This window comes from Heterodontus francisci, chromosome 24 (genome assembly GCF_036365525.1).
Source record: "Heterodontus francisci isolate sHetFra1 chromosome 24, sHetFra1.hap1, whole genome shotgun sequence".
NCBI lineage: Eukaryota > Metazoa > Chordata > Chondrichthyes > Heterodontiformes > Heterodontidae > Heterodontus > Heterodontus francisci.
In genome coordinates this window covers 56,890,519-56,903,637 of record NC_090394.1, presented here as the reverse complement: position 1 = coordinate 56,903,637, position 13,119 = coordinate 56,890,519, and the positions used below count along the sequence as shown (strand labels likewise).

General features: G+C 39.3%; 1 protein-coding gene across 3 annotated transcripts in view; it reads right to left on the bottom strand.

Moving 5' to 3' along the window:
* Positions 1–5,110: 5,110 nt before the first annotated feature.
* snx29 (sorting nexin 29) overlaps positions 5,111–13,119 on the bottom strand; it is a 659,344-nt gene continuing 651,335 nt past the window's right edge. For all 3 annotated transcript variants that reach the window (XM_068056248.1, XM_068056249.1, XM_068056250.1), the window contains one exon: positions 5,111–12,374. In XM_068056248.1, the coding sequence (XP_067912349.1) occupies positions 12,248–12,374 (127 nt within the window). In that variant the 3' untranslated portion in view covers positions 5,111–12,247. The remainder of the gene's footprint in view (positions 12,375–13,119) is intronic.

Sequence of the window (13,119 nt, the reverse complement as noted above, 5' to 3'; positions counted from 1 at the left end):
CATTTCCAGTATAAAAGTGAACATAGGAATTTATAATGGAATATAAAGTAAAGGCCTGCCACCCGACCCGAACCCGACGACACGTGTCAGGTTCGGGTCAGGTCGGATCGCTCTTCCGGGTCCGGCTTTCAGGCTCGGGTTGGTTCTGGGTCGGACACACACAGGAAATCTTGCATTTTGCTCTGCTGGAGTGGAGATTGTAAAAGTTAAAAATTTACCTGAGCCGGAGTCCAGGACGTCAAGGAAGGAGACTGAGTCTGCACAGTGAGCGTCTCAATGACGTCATCATGCTCACGCAGCAGCTTCCTTAATCCAAAAGCTGTACAGCGAGTGCACTATGGAATCAAGGTAGGTAACCATTCCAGTGGTCGGGCTGGGCCGGGTTGGATCGGGCTCGAATTCAGGTTGGGCATGGGAAAAAGTGGAAGGACTCAGGCTCGGGTCTGATGTGGTTCTGTGGGGTTCAGGTTGGGTTTTTATTTCCTGACCTGAGCAGGCCTTTAATACAAAGGTCAGGGCAAAATGCCTGGGTTTAAAACTGGGACAGAATTATGTCTGTGCCACTTCAATCCTTTCCTGGCCATAAACCTCATCTCTTGAAGATTAAACTTGATCTTGCCTCTCCCTGTGCAATGCCACAAGAGATTGACTGGAATATTTTTAAAAATCTTACAGCTCTACAAACTTCTTGACAACTTTTTCCATTATAAACTTGTCAGGCTACAGTATCCTCCGCCCCTACCCCCAAGCATGGAGATGCTGCAGCACCACCACTGGTAAATGGGCATAATGACACAGCGACAAATGTACACAGGCAGCCTCCATTATAACTGTGGACATGGGCATTTACAGTGGAAATACAGAAATAAGAACACAAGGGGAAAAATTTGCAGCACTATAGGACAAGCGCAGGGAAATGGGTCTTTTTCAACAAGTCGACACAGGCATGTTGGGGCGAATTGCCTCCTTCTGTGCTGAACCATTTTATGATTGTATGTGTAATTTTAAAATGGGGCCTGACATACATTTGTCGTTCCCTGTCTAATTATCCCCTGGCTAATAATGCATTTCAGCTGAAGATCAAGTGTGGTCTTGATTTAGTGTGTGCAATGTGGGAATGTAATTTTAGTTTGCACGCTAAGGCCAGGATCTTGTGGAGGCGACGGGGCTCCTGGCGCCATGCTGAAAAGGTGGGCGGACACCCGCCTTACCTTTTTCGCGCATCCCCCACCCCGGCGCGATCCTCTGTTATTCCGGAGGTGACGTTTCCAGCGCCAGGATCTCCATCCCTTCAAAGACGGGGATCGCGTCTCCAAGAGCTGCCAGCCAATCAGCGGGTCAGCAGCTCAGCAGTATCGGCAGTGTCACCTGGAGCGATGGCAACTCCTGGTACTGCAAAGTCCTCGCACCCAGGCCCAGCGCTGGAATCCACACCTCAGGTAAGTGAAGTGGGGGTCACCGGGGCCCGTCTGGAAGGCCTTGGTGAGGGGTGGATGGGAGGGTTGGGCGTGTCCGGGGGAGGGGTTTCCATGGAATGGAGGTTTTCCGACAGGGGTCCTCCATGTGCCACAGATTACCCACGGAAGTGGGAGCACCCCAAGCCCGCAGGGAGTGCACCTCATTTTACAAGACGCCCGACCCATGTGGTGGAGGCACCCCCTGTTAGATCCCAGCAGCAGTGGGAAGAGGCCATCAATAGGCCACTTGAGGGCCTCAATTGGTCTTGGGCATGAAGGCTATTCTTGGCCTATCCTGCCCCCGGCAAAATCATTTGACGACAGGGCAGCGATGGGCCCTCCACCCTCACCACCTGTTACTATTCTGTGGGCCCCTGCCCCTCCTTATAGAGGCCCATTAAATCCAGCCTTAGGTGTGAGGCAAGATCAAATAACCAAACATAAATGCACTGAACTTCAATTGTTTTTGTATTTGAATGGTGGTCTATTGATTTGTAGATGGAGGTTGAAAAAATGAAGAAGAATGACACAATCATTAGCCTTAATTTTGCAGTCAGGACTGAATCAATGGTGTTAGCAATTTATTACATTGACCTGCAGACTGTCTGTGGGCTTTGGCACTGGAAGTTGAGAAATCCAAAACAGCGTGCCACTTTCTAAAGGGGATCTGGGCCTGTGTATCACCATGACCAGATTGAAGAATCCTTACCGAGGCATGCAAAATCTGAACCACGAAGTGTAGGTTAGAATATTTAATTCAATGTCAAATCATGTATAGCAAGTGAAATAAAGGGAAAGAAAGATGGATTATGGGAGAGAATGAGCCTCCAGACCTGTTAAAGTTAAATTTTCAGTGCCAGAGAGGTTGTTTGGCAGTAAAGAATTATCACACCGTTAAAGCTTCATTTACATTTGAATGCACAGCCTATCCTTTTCCATTGTGTTTAATAGGTACCTAGTGGGTAATTGTAACAACTTTACATGTGTTTCAATGCTGAGTTGTTTGGCGAGATACTTCTATAGCGAAGCTTCTGGAAGAGCAATGTAACTTGGACAGCAAATTCCTGATTCCCACGTTTAATTGCACATGTGCGGTCACTGGAGGTTACTGTCTGATTTAATCTTTAATAACTGTGAGCACTGATAGCCTCACTGCTAATTTTACTGCAAAATTTGGGCCATTAAGTCTTTTGACTATCATTACTGAATTATTTAAGTATAATAATGGAAAAGACAGGTAACGAATCAAAGTAACACACAAAATACAAAATATCAGCCTTATGATATTTAAACATTTTCAGTATGACATTGAGTATATTCTCTAATAAGGGAATTTAAAAAAATTATTTTCTTGTATTCAGTACAGTACTCAACCCACCTAATCTAAAATTACTGGTTACAAGTTCCATTTCATGTGGTACCACTCACTGAGAAACATGAATTGTTTCAAAAACAAGAAGATTTTAATATGATGCCCTGGGCCACTGTCCTGCTTCGATTCAGCAAGGACCTATTTCCATTTGCAGTGTGGTCAATAACCAGGGGCATAGAATTAAAGTATTTGCAGAAATAGGTCATTTAGGACTGAGATGAGGAATTTCTTCACTCGATGAATGAGTGGTGAATCTTTGGAATTCTCTACTCCTAAGGACTTTGGAGGCTCAGTCATTGAGTATGTTCAAGACAGAGATGGACAGATTTCTAGATATTAAAGATATCAAGGGATATGGGGCTAGTGCAGGAAAGTGGCATTCAGGTAGAAGATCAGCCATAATCTAGTTGAGTGGTGGAGCAGACTCGAGGGGCTGAATGGCCTACTCCTGCTCCTATTTCCTGTTTCTATGATGCCTAGTAGACATGTTGACAGTTAAAACATCTACTTTAATGTGGCATTCAACTCTAGTCTATTGGATTGGTCTCTGCTACATGAACTGTGACCCTGATAATTCACATAGCGTCCCTATGGGAGGGCTGCTCAATTTAAGATTTAAGGACACTCAATTTAAGATTGCAAGGCAGTGCAAAGCTTCAAGAATATTTTATGGTGCATGTAGGCACAGTGTGAACAGCCTCTATCACATTGTTGCCAATACATTTACCACAAGCCACAAGGCTAATTGGGAATCCAGATGCGGCTAATTGGATTTTTAATTAGTAAATATAAAGAGTAATAGTCACAATTTCGGGCATGTGACCTCAATACCTATATTCTCACAGTATGCACTTTAACCTTGCTGTGCAGTTGGTTAGACAAAAAGCAGTGATTGTTTTTTTGACTGTTGCATGTGCTTTACTTCATTGGTAACTATTTATTGGTTAACTACTAAATTGTGTACAACAAGAGAAAATGCTGAACACCAGCAGCTTTGTAATGAAGAGGGCAGCTGTCACCCTGCTCAGCTCAACGAATCAGAATAACTGTTCCAGAGCAGCAGAATAAATCTTGGCCAATAACGAGCAGCTCCAACATGTCACGTCATGGCAATGGACGGGCAGCATCCAGCTGTGCTCTGGATAGGAAGCAGGGGACTTCTCTGGCACGTCTCACTATCTGTCAACATTCTCAGCAACAACTCTGAAGAAGTCAAAGTATTGCTCACAGCAGATGGACAAAAACCTGCAAGCTGCACTAAGATAAAGTGATAAAATCACGCTAGGATTCCAAACATTAGTGAAAGAGAAAGACATACTGAATGGTGGTTGATATTTGTTAAGTAACTATACACATGAAGTATATTTACCTGTTGTGAGTTGTGTAAGGCATTTTCTATTTAAGTTAGCGCATGTGGTTAAAATGGTGTCATTTTAGCCACACCTGTGGCTAGTCAGCAGGTTCTATCATATAACACTGCTTTATCAGCAGGTGACCTAAAATATTTAAATAGAACACAGCATGTCAGACACAATCATTCCACAGACTCCTTAAAATTAACAGTCCCAATGTACTTAGATATGTTAAAGAGTTGCTAGTGTTATTGAGTATATTACTGGAAGAGTGCATTATGGAAAATGGCATCATGCATAATCCTGCCATTCCAAGATAATGTAGGAGAGATCAGTAAGTCCATAGAGTCATTTATGGCACAGATGGAGGCCAATCGGCCCATCGGGTCCATACTGGCTCTCTGCAGAGTAACCCAGTCAGGCCCACTCCACCGCTCTGCAAGTTTATTTCCTTCAAATGGCCATCCAATTTCCTTTAGAAATTTTATTGTCCCCGCTCCACCACCCTTGTGGGCAGCGAGTTCCAGGTCATTACCATCCACTGTGTAAAAAAGTTCTTCCTCACATTCCCCCTGCATCTCTTGCCCAAAATCTTCAATCTGTGTCCCCTAGTCCTTGTACCATTAGTTAATGGGAATAGTTTTTTTTCTTCTCTAACTTATCTAAGTCTGTCATAATCTTGTACACCTCTATCAAATCTCCCCTCAATCACTTTTGCTCCAAGGAGAACAACCCCAACTTTTCCAACCTAGCTTTGCAACTAAAATCCCAGACATGTTATTGATCCAAATCAATGCAGCTCAGTACAGTCATGATTTGTGAAGTGGAAAACTGTCTTTTCTCCATTATGAGCACAAATACAAAAGAACTTAAACAAAAGGAAAATAAATGCTTCACACAAATTGAAACTTGAAATGAAAATTGTTTACTTTCCGGTAAATCATATGAGTGAAAAATGATTTGTTAAAACCAACATAATTATAGAAGTTACATCATAATATTGCACAGAACACATCATGCAAACAAATATAAACAGAACTGAAAAATAAATCAGATTCCCACAGGGTTGAAGATAATGGTAGCACACTATGCTTCTAATTTGTTGAGTATAAATGTCGGTTTCCTTAAAATATATGTAATGATTCATGAAATATGTACATATTTGTACTGAAGGCATTTAAATTGCATTTATAAAAGTGAAGTATTTCAAGCCCAGGTGATTTTTCACTAAGCACATTCATTTTCAGTTATTAGGCTCCTCTGCAAATCTGGGAAAACATGATGTCATTGAGTTCCTCAAATCAGTTGCAGTAAAGTTTAAAATTCATTTCATCCAATTTTGAAAATTGCCTTTCCAAACTTCCTTTTACTCAATTTAAGGAAAACAAAGTAATGATGTACTGAGGAAGTCCAATGAATAAACAGTTTTAGTGTACACATCACCTAAACAGACAGATGTACAGCATTTTCATCCCATTTTGAATTCACAGAAAAGTCAAATAAGGCAATAGTAAAAAAAACTCTTCCAGCAACCTTGCACTTTCCTTGTGAAGTAAGAAATCAAAATCTTCAACAGAATTTTATTGCTTGATGATTTTAATTTAATGAAACAAGGCAAAAGTTTAAATAGTATATAAAAGTATCTATAAAAAAGCTCCAACTGAAGTTTAAGCACTCATCACTATGAAGTGGGATCTCTGGAAGCATTTTGAAACAGACATTTAAAATAAATCTGCAAATGCTGGAATAAAAGCAGAGAATGCTAGGACTATACAGTTGTTCAGTCACCATCTATAAAAAGGAAGTTAATGTTTCGAGAACACTTTGCAAAGAACAATATACAGCTGAAATGTTAACCCATCTTTTCTTCTTACAGATGCCGACTGGCTCGCTGTCAATTTCTGATTAGTCACATTCTTTTAGAAATTTTCATAAAAGCAATACTTTTCCATTTAAAATGAGTTAAATATAATGATAGATGACATTATAGTGTAGTTTAGTTTAGAGATACAGCACTGAAACAGGCTCTTCAGCCCACCGAGTCTGTGCCGACCATCAACCACCCATTTATACTAATCCTACACTAATTCCATATTCCTACCACATCCCCACCTGTCCCTATATTTCCCTACCACCTACCTATACTAGGGGCAATTGCTAATGGCCAATTTACCTATCAACCTGCAAGTCTTTGGCATGTGGGAGGAAACCCACGCAAACACAGGGAGAACTTGCAAACTCCACACAGGCAGTACCCAGAACTGAACCCAGGTCATAACCTTTCGAAAACTTTGTCTTGTCCTTAAGTTCTAGCATAATTTGACTACATGTGGGTGAAACTGGTGTCCACCAGTATAAACATGTTGCCAATTCACCCATAATGTCACACGACCGGTGAAGACCAATTTAACCACCACCGTTACCCCCCTCCCCCTATTTCCCCCAGCTGTTGGACTGCCCATAGAATTAATTAAAGGGAGTAAAAATTGAAAAATGAAAAGTAAAAGCAGAAGCACTATAATTAATTTTAAAGTAATATGGCTGCACACTGTTTTTCTCATCAAGAGATTTTTCTGAAGTACGTTTATTTTGCAATTAATAAATGAAATTAAATTCCATTATTACTAAAGCGCAGTAACATTTTCATTTCAGCATCATGGCCTCAGATTCAGAATAGACCTGCACCAAGATCAATGCAGCAGAAGTCTGCTCACTTAAGTTTAGCCTCAGGAAAAGAACAACTGCAAAATATTAAGGGGCGCAGCGCAGCAATATTTTGTACTTGATTAAATTAGTAGCTGAGATGGATAGCAAATGTATGTTAAATACTGTAGTTAATCAGGTATAGAAAGTTTAACAGGAAAAAAATAGGATCAGATTAATGACTTTTTTTTAAAAACAAAAAGTATGTTTTGACTAAGTGACAGAAAATGACCCAACTCCATTCTGACAAACATCACAATTTCTGTGCAAACAATTGTCTTTAAACTTTATTTCATGGTTAAGGTAAAATGCCACCATAACCTTCAATTATGAAGACTGGCCTTTGGCAATAAATTTTTGAGGGGGAACTTTAACTTTCCCCACTTGGCAGGAAAGATGCATTTAAAATGCAGCAGTTCTTGCCAGGTAAAGTTGACGGAAAGTCATTGAGCCTCTTGAGGTACACTTCCCTTAGTGGGCTTAGAAAGAGCAGGATGCACAAGGCAAGTCTGGGCCTCTGATTCCCAACTCCCCCAGCTACAATACCCTCACCACATCACCCACCTCCACCCCGATTGCCAGAATTACTATCTGTGTCGGTGGATTGCCTGATCTTTGCTGACCCCTTCCCCTGCTGTCCACCCTAAAACCACCTCTATCAGCCAGCTGCTGCTTTCTCTGGTGGCAATGGGATTCAAATGGGGCCAGGCAGTTAAAATCTGCTGGGCCCCAATGAAGGCTCCAGCAGGGGATTGCCGGCCGCACCCATCGAGAATTAAAATTGACTCTTTACTGCCTGGCATAATTTAACAATGTAAAGACCGCTGTGGTTAACTTTACAAGCTACTTTTCCATTATTAAGCTATTGACACTTCAAAATGATACACTGATGAATATTTGTATATTTAGCAAGAGAAAATCACACAGAATGTTCACGCAATTTATTTCAATTTCATTTGTCTTTTTAGACATTAGATGATCTTTTATCATCCACTAGGCTAAATGTCTTAAAATCACTGATACTTGTTTTTGAAATTAAACAAATAATCAAGAGGAGGGAATTAAAAGCAGCTTCGAGCACCAAGCTGTCGCAGTTTGGGGGTCTGATTTCAAATTTTCTCCCAGAAGCTTTATTAGTCATTAGCTCAGTTTTATTCAGAAACTGCCGGCAGCAAACTTAAAGGTGACATAAAAATTTACATTAAACTAAAATCTAGGCTTTGTATGCAAAGTCAAATATGTTCCAACTCCCAAGAGGCAAACAAGAAATATGTGTGGTGTCAGTTGGTTTCCTGAATGCAAAGTGATCGCTGCCAGAGATCAAAATGTGCAATTAGCCATGAACATTTGATTTATTTTAACACCCCTTGTGACAATGGTTGTAAATCATTAGTATTAGTAATTCAAAGCTGTGCATGGATTAATAAATCTGATTAAATGTTAACAATATTATTTTTTTTAAAGAACCTTTATTCAAAGCAGACCCATAAATTTTTATGCCATCCCTTGTGGTTTGCCGATACGTATGTGCATTAGCAATAGTTACTTCAGATTACACCAATAAGCATTGAAGGTTGTCAGACTCTACAGTATTCATGGTAAATGTCTACTTTAAGCTGAATATGATGATGAGAGTTACTTGACATTTCTTAAAATTGTCATTATATAAATAGTATTCTCTGTGGTTACCCACCACCATATTACACTAATACAATTTACAGACCTGATTGGATAAAATCCACTCATGTTGTCATTCCTTGTATGTTATGCAGTCAGTTCCATCTATTGTATGAATAGTGTACAACAACAGTAACCAAGGGGCTTCCAGTTTTAGGAAGGTGAAATCATCAGCAGATACTAAACACTGACAAAATTAGCCTGCACTTTGGAATTTATGGAGTCACAAAATGTCATGTACAGTACAGTGATTATTTGATGCCACTGCAAAGACAAACTGAAAGTTATTACCCCCTCTTGCTTTGAAAGTCTCCTTTCCAGTCAGTGACTTATGGTTTCTGCTGGTCTGATCTTTCTTAGCAGTTTATGTTAATTTCCCCGGTTTATTAGAATGCCATTTAGAGCAAATAAACTTTCCAACGCAGATAAAGTTTACAGTGACAAGGGGAATGGCCTACTCCTGTTCTTATGTTCCTAAATAAGAAAGAAATTTCTGCTCAAAATACTCATTTTAACTTGGTCTTAAAAGATACAGCAATAAATATATTTAATAGAGGCCAGAACTTTCAACCAACCTGAGAGCCAATTGTCAATGACCTGATTCTGGGGCGTACCCAGCCAATGGAATGATTTCTTGTGTTTGGGTGTCTCTGGATCAGTTCCCAGGTTTATCATTGCTGTCACTGAAGTGAACAGTTTCGATCTGGAATGCATAGGGTTCCTCCTTGTAACTGAATAGTCCACAGGAGTTGAGTAGGGAAATCAGTGCAAAACATCTATCTCTGAGATTGCATGAAAATTGACATGTATTTATCACTCTACATTTTTTTTTAAGATAGGGCTGGCAGGAACACTTGAATCAGAAAGTCTACCCCTTAGACTTTCCTCGCCCTTTAATGATGTTACAACCAGTGTTGAATTTTAACATGGCAACTCTGCATATAACCTATTACAGATTCTCCAACAGTTCCAGTAGCGCAAAAATGGACACTTTTTAAAGATGACATACTGAAAGTATAACAGTAAGTTCAGCACCTTACACTTAATCATGTTCATACATATTTATTATTTATTCTTAAGTTTGTTTTTGTGGTCCCATAGGCAAAAAAAAGCACTTTTAACAGGACATCTCATTTATTCCCGGCACAACTATTGTTTAACCCCTAAACTGAGAGTCCTGAATGTATACACTTCTATTGTTAGAAAATTACGTTACACTTTTTCCCAGAACACATTTTGGTCCATGTAGCATTTGTTTCATCTTATAAATGGCCAAGTCAGAAGTGGTTGTAATGAAACACTTTCTTAATGCATTTCTAATAAAAAATTAAATTTTAACAGCAGTGCTTAACATAACTTGCATGTTACATTCCCCACACGTTGAGAGGATAAAGATTAATCTGTTTAATATCATGTCTAATCTGCTTCATGTACAACTGAACAGATGCTAACACAAGAGCCAATGACTTCAACTTCTTCCTAAGTAATTAATCACCAAAGAGTCTGTAGAACATGTCAGCACGGCTCATTGTTTGCTCTCTCTCCATTTCTCTGTCACTGGACCTAAGCTTGTTTTTGCCAAGACTGCATACAACTGAATGGGTAAGCAAGCTCACAAACTTGTTGGATGATGAATGTAAAATGTGATGGAAGATGACAGTTAGGTTTTGGGAAAGATAGATAAGTCTGGGCAGTTAAAATGCTAGCAAAATGGATTGAAGTGCCATGGCTGAACTGGGCTGTAAGGGAGCTGGAGATTGATAGCACACAGCAGAATGGAGAACAAAAAGGTTTGCTACAGTATAAACAACAAGGCTTTTAAATTTGGTTTGGTTTAGGAAACTTGAGGAATTTGGAAGCTGAATGAAGAGAAGAAATAGATGAGTAAAAAATCATTGTGGTCTGATGGTATTCTTAGTGGGCAATTCTTAATCAGCAATTCTGACAAGTATGTTATCCAAGTTGAATTGTGACTGCGACTGGGTCTTGTTGATCAGAATGTTTAAAAAAGACTCTGAAGCAAAAAGACTAAACATTTGGTGTAACAGCTAATATGGAATTCAAGAGGAAAAGTATTTTCTTGTATTGCAATTCATGCTATTCACACTTACAATGTAAACTTTCAGAGAAACAGTTATTACAACCAATGTTTATTTTGGTAGAACTCGTATATGCATATTGATAAAAGAAAATCGCCTCAGGCTCCAGCATTTGTTCGTAAGTGGGAGAGTTACAATGAACTTATACTTTAATTAAAAGCGTAAACCTGAAAGTATCAAGAAGATGGATCTAAAATAACAACTAATAAATAATATTGCTTTCAGGAAAGTCATTAATTTAATTAGTTTCAAAAAATGATATCGGCAGAATTAAATTTTAAAGCTATTCTTGAATAGGTTTATTTGCTTTCCATATTCATTTTAAGGCTACTGTGTCTGATTGTGGAAAACAATACTGTTTGTTAATGGCTTCAGAGAAAATAAAATGGGTATTACATTGGCAGATAGTAAAGTGCATCCAACTGTGGTGCCTAAGTCATGTCTTCATGCAGTTGGAACTGTGACTTGAGCACTCACTGAGTGCCAGGCTCACTGTAACAGTTACTGATTTAACACCTCTATACAAGCTTTTCCTCCTTACTGTAAATTTAAGTATAAAGCCAATATTATCTTACTAAAAAATCTTACAAAAGAGTTAGATGCGATGGTCAATATGTATGGGTTAGTCATTATTTGTGTGTGGAAGCATTTTTACTGTTCTGCTCTCTACCGTGCTCTCAGAAGAATCCGTGTGAACTGACAAGACTTCTACTGATCCTCTCTAATAAGATTTGACTATCTCAAACTGCAGTTATTTCACAGCAAATGACAATATAAATTTGCAATGACCAATGAAAACTGCTTAAGGACCCAAATTTGGGAATTAAACTGAAAGACTAGAATCAGGTAGTTATAATGCATTTCAGAGTTGGAAAATTGTGCGCATTTTACATTCAAAAACTGATCCTGAAATAAATGGGCTTCCAGTTTCTATTGAACACTTTGTCATTACCAAAATAAAACTTCTCTTCAATCCTTTTTTGTATCTGGGGGAGAGGGAAACAGCACCGAGCACCTCTCATTGCCAAGAAATTATATTTGGCTTGAAATTCTTTCTGTTTGATGTTCATCAATTGAGACTCTGGCATCAAAGTGGTGTGAAATATGGTAACAGTGTTTTCTTAAACTGATGCTGGAATCTTCCCCCCCACCCCCCAAATCACCCCAAGATATTGTCTATTGGCAAAGGAATGGTCTTTATAGCGTTCAACAAGTGAACACTAAGAAGCTGACATTGTTCTGATGCTTGAGAAAGGGCATTCGGAATTAATGGCAAAAAAGCAACAAACAAATCTTCTGATTGTGCCACCACAATAAATAACCAATACAGACTGTAAACATTTCAAACTGTGCAAGTGAAAGGGAATCTTATTTTATATTAATGGTTCTTTAAAGCGAATAATGCATTCCAAGTTACCAACAATGTAAGACCCATGAGAATGTGCCAGTTTTCCAGATCATTTCCCATGAAATAACACTGTAGCTCTATCTTCCTCTGCTTAACTCAACTGTGTATTGAAAGGTTATCTGATGTTTCAAATAAAGGGAGGCTATGAAATACGCTGGAATCTTTAGTCAGTTCACAGGTCATAAGTCGCCACTCTGAGGCTCAGGATTCCGTGTCTCCCTGTGGTGAGTCCTGCTCAATCTAGAAAACTTAGAGACGACCTTTGACCTTGCCTTACTTGCAGGTTCCCCAGTTGGCTGTACATCACTGTAGAGATAAAAACAACCAATTATTAGTCTGCTGAAAAATAGAAAAGTTTTAATAAACTAAGCAGTTTAACGTGGATGTGTGGCAACCACACAAAAGGATATTTCTTTTTTAATTGTTCACAACTTTCAATTCAGAACACTGACATTTTGAACATACTATCAAAAATAGTTAAGTGAGTTACTAATTAAAATATTTTCATCAGAGTTTCCTGACGCTATCTTTGTACACCACAAGAGACTAGTTATATGGCAAAGGTGCATCCAGTTGACATGGTCTACATGTTGCTCTGACACTGAAACTGAAAGATAACTAGTTTAAGACAGTGGATCTTAGTAGCATTCAGTTTGTGAGAAATATGTGAACCTATCTCAGGGAGCTAGTCTTGCATTATTTTGAATCAGATGTAGTGACTCTGTTTGATGCCAGTTTTCCAGATTATTTCCCATGAAATAACACTGTAGCTCCATTTTTCTCTGCTTGATTCAGCTGTATTTGAACTTTAAAAACTTTAACTGGCAGCAGTAAGCTCAGCATCATATTTCTTATATTCTGAATGTCCTTAGACCAAGGCACTGATACTTACAGGAAACAGGAGATCGCGAGTGAGGCCACAAATGTCCAAAGTACTCAGCAAGACTGGGTTGCAGAGGACCTGCTAATCTTAATGGCAGGACCTCATTAACATCTTGTAGCTCTGCCTCCTGTCCAGTAGCCAGCCAAACAGACAGACTGGTCGATGGGT